The 14,592-nt window shown below is 48.2% G+C and overlaps 1 protein-coding gene across 5 annotated transcripts in view; it reads left to right on the top strand.

Moving 5' to 3' along the window:
- Positions 1-14,592, top strand: part of myt1lb (myelin transcription factor 1-like, b) — a 232,504-nt gene that overhangs the window by 199,028 nt on the left and 18,884 nt on the right. For all 5 annotated transcript variants that reach the window (XM_052145864.1, XM_052145863.1, XM_052145860.1 and 2 more), the window contains exon 12: positions 6,932-7,053. In XM_052145864.1, the coding sequence (XP_052001824.1) occupies positions 6,932-7,053 (122 nt within the window). The remainder of the gene's footprint in view (positions 1-6,931; positions 7,054-14,592) is intronic.

The raw sequence follows: 14,592 nt of genomic DNA, 5'->3' as shown, positions 1-14,592 counted from the left end.
AGTATATTTTAACCCAGCAGAATAGTACTTTTGAACTAATAGTTGGGTAAAAAAAAACCTCCATACTGGGTCAAACTTTAACCTAACTCTGTTGGGTCAAAACAATCCAGTGTTGAGTTCTTCCCTATTGGATCCAGCGCTGGGTTGCCAAAATGTAACACAGCATTTTTTAGAGTGTACTTTAATTTGGCAGTAATAGAACAATGTAAATTGCATTTTGTGAATGAAACGCAATCTTTAATGAGCCTAATTTACATAGAAAGGAGGCCTGTTTGCAGCGGAAAAGAAAATTACAATTACTTCGTTTAAATATTGAAGACACAGCACAATTTCAGTGCTGATTGCACCTGCTAACGTGATTGCGGGTGGTTAGTGAAGGATTCGTGGGTATTTGAATTACCACGCACAAAAGTGCCGCAACTGTTTAGTGAATCTGCCCCTGAATGTTAACACACAGTTTGTCAACATCAGCTTAACTCGCTCAAAGCAAACACAAGACAGTCCCCCCAGGCCCACATTAACACACGGGCTGCATGGAGGCCCACAATGGGCTCAAATTTGTAATGTCACAGGGATGAATGAAAAGTCACACATCTAGCTGCGCTTAGACATCTGCACTGCTCTTTCACATTTGGAATGCCACGAACTAAAGCGGAATGATACAAACAGTAAAGAATCCTGGTGCTGATGGTGTGAGCAATCATCACTCTTGGAACATCCCTCTTCCAATCAGATTTGAGGACCGAAATGTATTCTCTGTCTCTAAAAGATATTTTGTTTGTAATTATCTTGCATTCATAATGTTCATGAAAGGGAAACAATCTTAAATACAGTATTACAGTTGCCAGAAGAAGATAAAAAATGCACCCCTTTGTATTTTATTCCTTCATTTATGTCATTTATCTATCAATCATAATAATGTGAATTAAAATGTAAGTTTTAATATGAACAACAAAAAATTTAATGCACAACCTTGTGATCCTGATGCAGCTGATTGAGTCATCAGTATCCCAAAGTTCAGTGGATCAATGGCTGAATTTGTGTTCACGATATACTGATTCACTACATAGGGAGCGAGATGAGATGCACCCTTGGAAAAATTTCCTCTCCTCTTACAGGCTGTATTTAAACAAAGTAGATTTTCTAATGCTGTCATCATGCAAAAATAAATCACGGTCATGCCACAACAATGTAGCATACCATTTATTGTGTAATAATGCATACTGTATCCCTTCCATTCTGAATAAAGCCATTGTCTAGCAGAGATCTAGGGTCTGTTCCAAAACTTAATTATCTGCCTTGCTGTCTCCTGCCTACAAGTGATTTATATTGTTTTCATTGGCGGCAGCTCCACGCACCATTCAAACAGCACTCGCCATGAGCAGCGCACACAAGACTCGACTTTCAACTGTTTTCAACAGAGGGGACTCGAAAGGAACAACGTGATGTGCACAATGCACACACGTCAGTTTTCTATGACATGAAAATGTTTTAATCTATACTTTTTAGTATTGAATATATTAGAAGTAAAGAAGCCATTTTGGATTAATTTTTCTACCAAGCTCATCACGGTGCATTCTGGGATCACCAGCCCATGGAAAGATACATATGATACTACCTTACAATTTGTCCAAAACGAGGTATCTTATGAGGCAGCATAATTAAGATACCTACGTTTTGGAACAGCCTTCATGATGGGAGCATGCAGATTATATCTTAAAATGCTGCCCTTGATGGAAGCTCACTAGGTTTTGGAACAGACCCCTGGTATACAGTTGTGGCCAAAAATATGAGCAAAGAAGTTTGTGAAAATAATCTGCATTGTTTATCCGTTTGATCGTTCATTCAAACATTTCACAAAAATGTAACCTTTAATTGAAGTTAAACAATTGATAGAGGGGAAATATCTAATTAAATAAATAGTTTTCTCAAAAAAACGTTGGCCAAAATTATTGGCACCCCTAGAAATTCATATGAGTCAAATATATCCTAAGTATGTTCCCATTCATATTTAAAAAATGTTGTGCACCTGGGTGACTAGGAACATGAAAATGTTCAGCCATGACTTCCTGTTTCACAGGGATATAAATATTAGGTAACACACTGGCCGAATTCCCTTAATCATCAATCACAGTGGGTTAGACTAAAGAATATAGTTCTGAGGTGTGGCAAAATGTTGTTGAGCTTCACAAAATGGGAAGTGGCTATAATAAAATAGCTAAAGCATTGAAAATGTCCATTCAACTGGAGATCTTAAAAATCGGCCTGGAAAAGAACGTGTGTCTATATTGTCTCCATGCACAGTGAGGAGGATGGTTCAAGTGGCCAAAGAATCTCCAAGGATCAAAGCTGAGGAATTGCAGAAATTAGTTGGGTCATTTTTGCGCTGTTTTTCTTCCAGAAGTCCTGGACATCTTGTTCGGATGCATGGCATTATGGACTGTATCATATACCAACAGATACAAAATCTAAATAAAAAAAGAGGCCTGACTGCCTCTGCCAGAAAGCTTACAATGGGCCCTGGTTGGATCATCCATCAGGACAATGATCCAAAACAAACATCAAAATCAACACAAAAATGGTTCACTGACCACAAAATCAAGGTTCTGCAATGGCCATCCCTATCCCCTGACCTGGACCCCATAGAAATTTTGTGTGGTGAACTGAAGAGGAGAGTCCACCAACATGGACCTCTGAATTTGAGGGATCTGGAGAGATTTTGTATTGAGGAATGGTCTCAGATCTCTTGCCATGTGTTCTCCAACCTCATTAGACATTATAAGAGAAGACTCAGAGCTGTTATCTTGTAAAAGGGAGGTTGCAAAAAGTATTGAATAATAGGATGCCAATAATTATAGCCAATGCGTTTTGGATAATATTACTTCAATAATAAGATATTTCCCGTTTTACTTCAATTAAAGGATAGATTTTTGTGATTTTCTTTAATGAAAGATTTTTTTGTAGCCTTCTTTGCTCAGATTTACTAAGGGTGCCACTACTGTAAGCAGCCCAAAATTCCAACAAATTCCCTCACTGATTTACATTACCCATCAAATCCTTACATATTCAATCAGACACACATTACTGGACACATAATAAGGTGCTATTGCATTTGTCTTTCTCCGCATTAGGCAATAATTTACTTCTAATTTTGATTGCATATAAATAATCATATATGATAAGGATTACCTCAATGTTAGAAATAAATACGGTGAAATGCTGCTATAATTCACTGTTTAGGGTGTTGTGAGGTTTGAGCATATAAACAATCTGAATTTAGATGACATTTGCATCTGCATCTCTCTTTACACAGTTGCTTTTATTATTTATCTTTCTTTGTGCTGCTGGCGCTGTAAAATGTTTGAGCACCATATTTCATGTGATGCTGAGACCTTATAACATGAAATGCTAACAAAATCACATCTGTCACATCACCACAACGCCTTCTAATGTATCACAGCACTAAGCACACAGAGTTAAGTCCCTGTCCTGTTCTGTCTTCATAGCAGCAGTATCTTGCCATAAATCCTGCAGTTATAAAGGCATTTGCTGAAATCTACCATTTGACAGATTAATTCACACATACTCAGCCATGTTGACTGAATGATTGATTGATGTGCGCTCTATGACAGACAACTGATGCTTTCCATTTGCATACAAATTGGGGGTGGGGAACAATTGTGTTTTATTTAAGTGAAGGACTTTATTTGTGTGTGAAAATGAAGCAATGATTTGAATGTTTTTGATTGAAGTCTCTTCTTTGAAGCTGATTAACAGATGGTCTGTGATCATCGGATCAGAATCTGCCATTGCTGGTTTAAACCAATGATGCTTCCAAGCAAGCCTTCGTTACTAATTCAAAAATGTCACTTCAGAAATAGTATCACAGCTTGTGCTGTGAGAGAGAGAGAGAGAGAGAGAGAGAGATGGAGCGTGTACAATCAGCTGTTGCCACACCCAAGCAGAGATGCTGTCAGCTTTCTGAAGATCAGCTTTCTCAGTGGAAAAATAGCATCCAAGAGGGGGTATTTCTACCACGCAAGAGTCATTCACTATAGAAACCGCAATGTCCTCCGCCATTTTAAACAGCACCCATTGTGTAATTAATCAGGCTGTTGTGTCTCTCAGCTGTGATGAGACGTAATGCTGATGTTGTTCCTTTAAAGCCGTTTAAAGCTATTTTCCTAGCTTTAGTAGTGTAGTAGTAATACAAGCTATCACAAAGAGCTGTTTATGTAAACACTAGCTGACCCAAATTCACTTCATGTCACCTAACTGGTTCATATTACAAACAAAAATTATCTTTTGCCACCACCTGCTGGCTAACATATGTAATGTAAAAAAAAAAAAGACAAACAGAAGCTCGATGGGAGATGGGTGCGTTGAGAAAGCGTGTGCTTTGTTGGCGTCACTCATCTTGACAAATTTATCCACAGGTGGCACTCCTGGACCACTAATGAGGACATTACCTGCCCAAGTGCTCGTGCCGTGACTTTCGTCGCCCAGAGGGCGAGGTTGGTCTCCGAGCACAGCTCCTGCAGCACATGGGGATTAGGACTGCCCACATGCAGTTCTTTTAGTGCCTTGGCCTGGTGTACCTGCAGGAGGGCCATGGCATGCAGGGGGGAGGCGGCCTGTCCAGCGGTACTGTAGGCTTTGGTCACCAGGATAACCACCTTATCCACCTGAGGGACCTCTGTATACACGTGGACCGCCCCGCCGTTGAGGGTAGTGAGAGCGGACGAACCCGGAAGTCTGTTTCAGGCAGTGAAAGGTGCCCTCCATGACCTCATCAGTTTGTCGTGCACCTATGGGAGCGGCGTGCACAGCGCCCCGAACCCAGAAACCAATCATCAAACCATGAGCACACAGGGGAGGGTTCCAGTCCAACCTGATTCTCGTGGCAGCCTCAGACTGGGAGGGCAGACCCGAAGGTGGCAGTGAGTCCTCAGCATCCGACATCGCCAGTGTGCTCTCCGATGCAGCGATCAAAGACTCATCCTGCTCACAGGCCCCGAAAGAGACATCAAGCTGGCCATGAGACGGGCTGGGCTCATTTCGGAACTGGACGGGAGCAAACAAGCATGCTGGGAATGGGAGGTCCGCGGGGAATTACCCAGCAAAACCACACCCATTGAACTCCCCAAATCGCCTCCAGCACCAGCCGGGTTGGCCTCATACCCGTGGGTAGAAGGCGCAGCACGGGGGTAGCTAGAGTTAATTTCCAGCTTTGGAAGAAGGAAATCCGCGACTGCAACTTTGCAATGGTCATATTCTCGCAATGAGAACATGAACCATCCACAAATACTGACCATCGGAGTGACCATCGGAGGTGGAGAGATAACGACTGCATCCATGAATCATACAAAGACGGAAAGGCATCTTTATAAAGACGTGTCTTTAAAAAGACGTTCAACCTCAATGTGTGTGCTCTAATAGAGAAAATATACTCTTTAGCAGGAATATACACACTTTTAGCACTGTCGAAGCACCCAGGGGCGAAATCTGCACTCATCGTGCAGAAGAAGAGAAAGCCACTGGAAATGCACCATATATCCAATAGCATATGCTTCTTAAGAGGTGAATGGAACAGCCGTAGTATTCAGCTCGCTGATAGTACAACCACTCGGCTCCGAAGAAAAAAATCTGAATGAGAGTGTGCATTCCTTCTCCTTTTATTCCCGTATGTCCGGGGGAGTGGCATCGCCAATTCTCATTGGCCTTTTCTCAAAAGAATAAGGGTGTTCTTGGCTCTCAAGAGGGACCCCTAGTGTCACTACATTGACACAACGTCGAGTGAGTGACAGAAGGGGAACAAAATGCAACAAATTTGGTATTTGCAGTCAAAATAATGGGAAAGTGTTAACAGTGAAAACAGTGTTATTTTGTTTGATCTGTCAAATACAATCTATAAATTAGCCACAATGCAGAAAAAAGACAGATAGAAATTAAAGGGGGGACTCTACAACATCCTCAGTGCCAAACATATACACTCACACTCACTCACACACAAACACACTTACACGTACACAAAAATGAACTAGTGAGAACTTTGACAAATAATAGTTTGATAATGTATAAATATATATTCAAATGCATATCTTGTGATACAATATAAAATTAGGTTACAACAAGCCATCAAACAACACATTAGGTAGATACCGTCATCTACTGGCTTTTACTGGCATGACATGCCAGATGCTCCAGATGCAGAAGTCTGCCTCCAATTTATGTCACATTATCATATTTTCATCATGTTTCAACTTGTAAAAGTGTAGGTACTGAAAATTAAATTTCAATGTTTGTTTGTTTTTCAAAAATGTGCTTATTTATATGAAAATTAATGGTAAAATTTAGAAATGTCAATGTAAATATCATAAAACTCTAAAAGAAATGCATATTTGTATTGTTCTTACTTCAGGAAAATTTTATCATTATCATCATAAAAAAAGGGGTTACACACCTGACTCTTCCGGTCAAAAATGACCGTGAATACCAAAGGGAGGTGTCATTTTTCAATACCATATGAGGGTTAAGTTACATTTACATGTCTAATTTTGTTGGGTTTACCCAATTCAACAAGGTTCTCTCTAAGCAATGTGTTTTTGTAACAGAGATTACATAGTAATTTTAAATCAAGAAAACTCATTTCAAACAGGTGAAACTACTGTCCACTATTTTTTTTTTGTCTTTTTTTTCCACTTCCCATGGATAAATGTTTCTAAGTATCTGAAATGAATCTCAACCTGATGTGAAAAAGTTACTCTTAACATTTATTACAGAACAGATTTCATTAACTCTCTCTCTCTCTCTCTCTCTCTCTCTCTCTCTCTCTCTCTCGCTCTCTCTCTCTCTCTCTCTCTCTCTCTCTCTCTCTCTCTCTCTCTCTCTCTATCTCTCTCTCTCTATCACTCTGGCTTTGTTTTCACAGTCTGACGATATGGATCCCTTCCAGGATATTTTAGATGATAGTCCATACACTGCCGATGTCAATATTTCCAGTCCCAAGCCTAAATTCCCACCTTGCAAAGAAAGCAAAAAGGACCTGATAACGTAAGCTGCGCAGGGGAAGTGATGTGACCACCATCCACAACTCGCTTCACAACCCCCTGCCTTCACACATCTCTACATCTTCTGTTCTCACTTTAAAGCTCTAAACTACTGCATGCCACATGATGTGACCATACAGTCACATCATGTGGCATGCAGTAGTTTAGAGCATGCCACATGATGTGACTGTATGGTCACATCATGTGACCATACAGTCAGGGCTCATTAAGCTAGTGCACTTACTATTTTGTTTTATAAATTTAAAACATTATTTTCTTTCGAGTTGTTCATGGTTCAGCTTCGCTCTAGGATGCAATGTGATTGGGACACGCACATTTGCAGACAGTGAAGCTAAACTGGAAACAATGAAGTAGACTTTAAAAACAGTCGAAAATCAGACTAATAGATATTTTGGCAACACCACATTAATCCAGTCAATCCAGTTCAAGCTAATTTAGGAACGTCATGGTTACTGTCATAACCTCCGTTCCCTGAGGGAGGGAACGAGATGTTGTGTCGAATTAAGTGACACAAGAGGTCTTCCTGGGACGCCAAACGTACCTCTGAACTTGAGAAAAGGCCAATGTCGAGTTGGCAGACAGAATTTGCATGCCCCGACCCGAACAATAGTCAGTCAGGATTTTGCACTGAGGAGCCGAGAATAGAGCACGGCCATTTACAGTGGTAGGTCTGGTGCTGTGGCAGGAGGGACACAATGTCTCGTTCCTTCCCTCAGGGAATGGAGGTTACGACAGTAATGACGTTCCCCTTCTGTCACTCACTCGACATTGTGTCGAATGAAGTGACACAAGGGGTCCCATCTAAAAACGTCACGCACTGACCGTGTTACGTGAACTGTCGAGACAGGTGCAAGCAGGCTACTGCGTGCTAGAGGCAACTGTGTCGGCTGCACGTAGCCCTCCCCAACGCCCCCAGAAGAGATGTCATATACAGATCTTAGGTTCCCCGCAGCCCAGAGGGGGCAAATAGGTGCTACATGACTAGTTTTGGAGCAAGTCCGGCAGCCGCTGCTTTTTCTCTCACTATGTCTCTCGCATAGGACGTGAAGTGGCTGGGGCTATCTCAACGCTATTTAATGCATCGGGAAAGGCGGTCTTTCCCGGTCCTATTCTTTCAGGGGGAAAAGACGCTGCGGAGGCTACATCCTGCCCAATTTATGGGGAGGTAACATGTGGCAAATACACCACGAGTGTTGTGAAGCCGTACATGGGAGTGGCGCGGTGTTAGGTCCAGCCTAATGAGGGGGGACTCTACAATCACAGCAACTGGGGCAGCGGGGCTGCCCAAGGTAAACGCGGGTCCACCAACAGGTGACTCGTAGTGGGTCTATACACGAATTGCTTCACTGAATTCGCAGGCCAGAAGGCTAGGGAGGAGAACATCCAGGGAGTGAAGCTTAGTGGCTAACCTGGGATAGCAGGCGCACTGAATCAACTTGGTGAAGGGGGCTTTGTGCAAGTGGAACAACCGGTCGGTTGTGCCGCATTACCAAGTTCTACCGGCTCGGACCTGACAAAACACGGGACGAGACCGACTCAACCCTGAGATTGTAAAAGGTATTGTGTGTTGCCCAGTCCGCTGCTCTGCAGATATCTGCTAGGGAGGTGCCATTGGCCAGTGCCCACGAGGATGCCACACTTCTTGTCGAGTGTGCTCGGACACGCAAGGGGGCAGGTGGGTCAGTGAGATGGCATCAATGAACCAGAGAGCAAGCCTCTGCTTGGAGATGGTGTTCCCTTTCTGCCGTCCGCCAAAGCAGACAAAGAGCTGCTCAGAACATCTAAAGCTCTGCGTGTGGACCAAATATACACGCAAAGCATGTACCAGACACAGCAATGAAAGGGCTGGGTCTGCCTTCTCCTGGGGCAGCACTTACAGGTTAATGACCTGATCCCTGAAGGGGGTCATAGGATCCTTGGGCACGTAGCCCAGTCGTGGCCTCAGGATAACGTGAGAATGTGGTGGACCAAACTCCAGGCAGGTGTCACTGACAGAGAATGCTTGCAGGTCCCCGACCCTCTTGATGGAGGCTAACGCGATCAGGAGGGCCGTCTTCAGGGAGAGGGCCTTGAGCTCAACTGAATGAAGCAGCTCAAAGGGGGGACTCTGAAGGCCCGTGAGGACCACTGAGAGATCCCAGGAAGGGAATAGGCTTGGCTGGGGAGTGTTCAATCTCCGGGCGCCTTTCAGGAATCTGATAATCAAGTCATGCTTACCTAGGGACTTGCAATCTACTGCGTCATGGTGGGCTGCGATAGCAGCTACATACACCTTCAAGGTGGAGGGGGACAGCCTCCTCTCCAGCCTGTCCTGCAGGAACGAAAGCACTGACCAAAGTGCGCACCTCTGCGGGTCTTCGACTCGGGAATAACACAAATTCGCGAACAAGTGCCACTTTAAGTTGGCTGGTGGAGGTAGCTCTGGCTTGGTTGATCGTGTCTATGACTGCAGGTGGTAGATCCACTAGATCTTCCCCGACCCGTCCAGGTGTCAGACGTGGAGGTTCCAGAGGTCTGGGCACCGGTGCCAGAGGGTGCCCCGTCCCTGAGAAAGAAGGTCCTTCCTCAGGGGAATTTTCCAGGGAGGTGCGGTTGCAAGGAGCGTAAGATCCGAGAACCAGGACCGGGTGGGCCAGTAAGGGGCCACCAGGGTGACCTGTTCCTCGTCCTCCCTGATCTTGCACAGCACCAGTGCAAGGAGGCCAAAAAGAAAATGCGTCCTTGCACAGCCCCCAGGGCCAGCTGTGTGCCAATGCGTCTGTCCCGAGAGGAGCTTCTGTCAGGGAGTACCAGAGCGGGCAGTGGGAGTTGTCGTGGGAGGCAAAGAGATCTATCTGTGCCATGTGGAATTGGTTCCAGATCAGCTGGACGAAATCTGCCATTAAATCAGCGCGTCCGCTGTCGTGTTGCGGTTTCCAGGGATGTGAATGGCTTGCAGCAACCTGAGTCACGGCTGACGCCAAAGGAGGAGATGGCGGGCGAGTTGTGACATATGACAAGTGCATGCCGCCTTGGCGATTTATGTACACTACCGTTGCGGTGCTGTCTAAACGGATCAAGACGTGCTTGCCCCGAATTAGTGGGAGAAGCCTCCATAGGGCAAGAGATACAGCCGGCAACTCTAGGCAGTTGATGTGCCAACGCAGCTGGGGTCCTGTCCAGGAGCCAGCTGCAGCGTGCCCATTGCACACTGCGCTCCAATCCTGTTGACATGTCTGGACACCTGCTGCATCCCAGCCTGGCTGGGCCTCTTTTCTCTCTATGTTTCTCACATAGAGCAACTATGGCCGGGGCCCTTACACGCATTGAGGGAAGGGGGTCTTAGCCCTTCTTTCAGGGGAGAATACCCTGCGGAGGCCACACCTACCCTGCAGGGGAGGCAAACAGTGGCAAATACATCACATGGCCTGTTAGGACCTATGCGGAAAAGTTGGTGTGGTGGTAGATCCAGCCTCGTAGAGGGGGGAAGCATACAGCACAGTGACCGAGGCAGCTGTAACTGTAGAAACACGAGCACTGACCTAACCGTGCACTTCTGTGGGTCTTCGGCTAGGGAGGACATGGAGGTTCCAGAGGTCTGGGTGCAGGTGCCAGAGCGTGCCCCGTCCCTGAGAAAGAAGGTCCTTCCTCAAGGGAATTCGCCAGGGAGGGGCTGTCGCGAGGAGCGTGAGGTCCGAGAACCAAATCCGGGTGGGCCAGTAGGGGGCCACCAGAATGACTTGCTCTCCCTGACCTTGCATAGCACCTGTGCAAGAAGGCTCACTGGGGAAAACGCGTACTTGCACAGCCCCGTGGGCCAGCTGTGTGCCAAAGCATCTGTCCCGAGGGGAGCCTCTGTCCGGGCATACCAGAGCGGGCAGTGGGAGGTTTCGGGAGGCAAACAGGTCTAATGGGCCTTGCCGAACCGGTCCCAGATCAGCTGGGCCGACTGGGGGTGGAGCCTCCACTCTCCGCCGGGCAAGCTTTGTCTTGACAGCGCGTCCGCTATCACATTGAGGTTGCCGGGGATGTGAGTGGTGCGCAGTGACTTGAGTTGCTGCTGACTCCAAAGGAGGAGATGACGGGCGAGCTGTGACATGTGGAGGGAGCATACTCTGCCTTGGCGATTTATGTAGGCTACCACCGTGGTGCTGTCTGTCCTGACTAGGACATGTTTGTCTTGAATTAATGGGAGAAACTTCCTCAGGGCAAAGAATACAGCCAGCAGCTCTAGGCAGTTGATGTGCCAATGCAGCAGGGCCCGGTTCCAACGGCCTGCGGCTGCATGCCTGTTGCACACAGCGCCCCAACCCAATTTGGAGGCTTCGGTTGTGACCAGAACGTGTCGGGACACCTGCTGCAAGGGTACCCCTGCCAGTAAAAAGCAGAGGTCTGTCCAGGGTTTGAAGGTTTGGCGGCAGGCGGTGGTAACTTTCACATTGTGCGTGCCGCGGCGCCATGCTCGTCTCAGGACTCGAGTCTGGAGCCAGTGCTGAAGTGGTCTCATATGCATCAACCCCAGCGGCGCAGCCGCCGCGGAGGATGCCACATGCCCCAGGAGCTGTTGGAATCGTTTTAGAGGGACCACGGTACCTGGCTTGAGGGAAGTGAGGCATTTCAGCACCGACTGAGCACGCTCGTTGGAGAGACGTGCTGTCATTGAGACTGAGTCTAACTCCAAACCGAGAAAAGAGATGCTCTGAACTGGGGTGAGCTTGCTCTTTTCCCAGTTGACCTGAAGCCCCAAACGGCTGAGGTGCCTGAGCACCTGGTCTCTGTGTGCGCATAGTAATTCTCACGAGGGGGCCAGGATGAACCTGTCGTCGAGGTAATTGAGTTTGCGTATGCCGGCTTCTCGGAGGGGGGCAAGAGTTGCCTCTGCGACTTTCGTGAAGACGCGAGGGGACAGAGACAGGCCGAAGGGGAGGACTTTGCACTGATACGACTGGCCGTCGAACGAACCGTAGAAAGGGTCGATGTCAAGCGCGAGTCGAGACATGGAAGTACGCGTCCTTCAGGTCTACCGCTGCGAACCAATCTAGATTCCGGACACCAGATAGAATTTGTTTCTTGGTGAGCATTTTGAACAGGAGTTTGGACAGGGTCCTATTGAAAACTCGCAGGTCCAAGATCGGTCGTAAGGTAAAACGGAGTAAGGGTACAACGAAGTAAGGGCTGTAGAGACCCTTCTTCGTTTCAGTTGGAGGGACAGGCTCTATTGCATCCTTGATTAGAAGGGAGGCGATTTCTTCGTGCAGGGACTGGGCATGTTTGCCGTGTACTGCGTAAAAATGAACGCCCACGAAGGGGGGCGGAGGTCTGGCAAACTGAATTGCGTAACCGAGTCAAATGGTCCGGTGCAGCCAGCGTGACGGGCTGGGCAGTGAAAGCCATGCCTCTAAACTCCGTGCTAGGGGCACCAAGGGGACGAGTATTTTGGACGTACCCGGCGGGGCTTCGCAGCGGTGCGGAACAGGTAATGCGGCATCGGGAGGCAGTGAAGCGGCCCGAGGCTCTGGTGCTGAGAGTAGACTCAAAGCACTTACCTTGTTCCGCGCTCCCGGCAGGGGGCGGGTTCGTGACTGAGGAGGAGGTCTGATGTTGGCGTCCTCCAAGCTCGTCTGAACCGGCCGGCCGGGGAACAGTCATGGGGCTGAAGGCGGGGACTCCGCGTCCAGGAAACCGGGACTGTTGAGGCCTGAAAGCAGAGTGCCGTGAGAACGACATTTGCAGGCCAGGTGACCCAGAGACAAAAAGGAAATAGCTCTATAGAATGTAATGAATTTAACAAAAATTCTCCTCCCGGCCCTCCACCGGGGAACGGAGCGGTCTTACCAGCTCCGGAGCGACCGCTCTCGGTCTCTGGGTCGGTCATCTCAGGAGCGCCTGGGAGCCTTCCGGGTCCTCAAGGGGGTCCATGAGATGAGGGGCGTCCAATTCTGCAGGGAGCTCGACGCTGAGGCTGAGAGCTGGGCCCACTCTCTTCGTTAGTTGAGGCGGAGCACCACTTTCTATCTTGAAAGCCGCAGGAGGACGCCCTTGGTGAGCAGACAGGGCATGGCCCCTGGCGGCAGGTTTGCGGCAGGGCAAGATGTGTGAAATAGCCTCCGTCTGTTTCTTCACCACTGAGGACTGCTGGGCGGAGTCGACAAGTGGTGTCGCCAAATGGACGGAGCTGGGAGACGGGGGCGTTTTGAGAAAGCGTGCTTTGTCTGCCTCCTCTACTGCGACCAGGTCCTGTCCATGCGTTGCGTTTCTGGACCACGGGGGGTGGCCATCGCCTGTTTGAGTGCAGTTCCTGCAGCACGTCAAGAACAGGACTACCCAAGTGCAGATTGTGGAGTGCCTTGGCCCGGTGGTCTTGCAGGAGAGGGCCATGGCGTGCAGGGGGGAGCGGTCTGGGACCGTTCTACCACCGAGTGTAGCGAGAGCGGAGGAGCGAGGAAGCTGGGCTTGCTCAGCTCGTCATGTACATCCAGGAAGGAACCGGGGGGGTGCGGCTGTGAGCGGCGCACATGCCCGCGGAACCAATTAAGCTCGGGGAAGCATAGCAGACCTCCGTGCGTCAGGCTCAGACAGGGTGGAGACCCGAAGGTGGCGGCCCAGGTGAGTTATCCGCATCCGACGTCGCTGTTACGCTCTCCGATGCAGCGGTGATGTTATCATCCAATGCCGGGGAGCTCGAGGGACTGGAGGGTAGGCCGTTAAGCGGACCGCACTAATCCCGAGCTCGGGGGAAGCAGGCAAGCGTGCCGGGGAGGCAGGAGGTTTCGAGGGATTTACCCGGCGAAAGCGTCCCGTTATTCTCCCCAGATCGTCTTTCATCGCCCGCGGCGCCTGCCTCAATCCTGTAGGAAGGAGGCGAGGCGTGGGGTGGCTGAAATGGCTCTCTCTCACTACAAGAGAAAGCCGAGATCGCAACGCTGCCGCGGTTATGTTCTCACACTGAAAACATAACCCATTGGAGAGAATGCTCATCCCGAGCTCGGACGGAAACAAGCAAGCGTGCCGGGGAGGCGGGGGGTTTCGAGGTGGTTCACCCGGCGAAACGGAGCCCGTCATTGTCCCCAGATCGTTTTCATCACCCGCTGCGCCTGCCTCAATCCCGTAGGAAGGAGGCGAGGCACGGGGGGCAGTTGAAGTGGCTTTCTCTCACTACAAGAGAAAGCCTATGACCGCAATGCTGTCATGGCTATGTTCTCGTACTGAAAACATAGACCATTCATAAAAACACTGCCTGAGTGTGATCACAACCCAGGAATGCAAGGCAGTTTCTATGACCGTCAGAGGTGGGGAGAATCAACGCATCAAGAAACTACACAGGGGCGGAAAAATCGTCTTTAAAAAGACGCGTCCTGAAAAGGACGTTCAACGCCACTGTGTTTTGCTCTTTTAGAGCGAAATTACTCTTTTAGAATAACTCTTTCGAGTTGTCTGCGCTGGGGCAAGAATGCACAGCCGTGCACGAAGGAGAAAGCCGCTGTTGTGCACCATAAAGTCCAACAGCATGCAGAGCGTCAGAGGATTTAAACAGGAACTTGGT

The sequence above is a fragment of the Xyrauchen texanus genome, chromosome 16, assembly GCF_025860055.1.
Source record: "Xyrauchen texanus isolate HMW12.3.18 chromosome 16, RBS_HiC_50CHRs, whole genome shotgun sequence".
Lineage (NCBI taxonomy): Eukaryota > Metazoa > Chordata > Actinopteri > Cypriniformes > Catostomidae > Xyrauchen > Xyrauchen texanus.
This window is presented reverse-complemented; position numbering and strand designations above follow the sequence as displayed.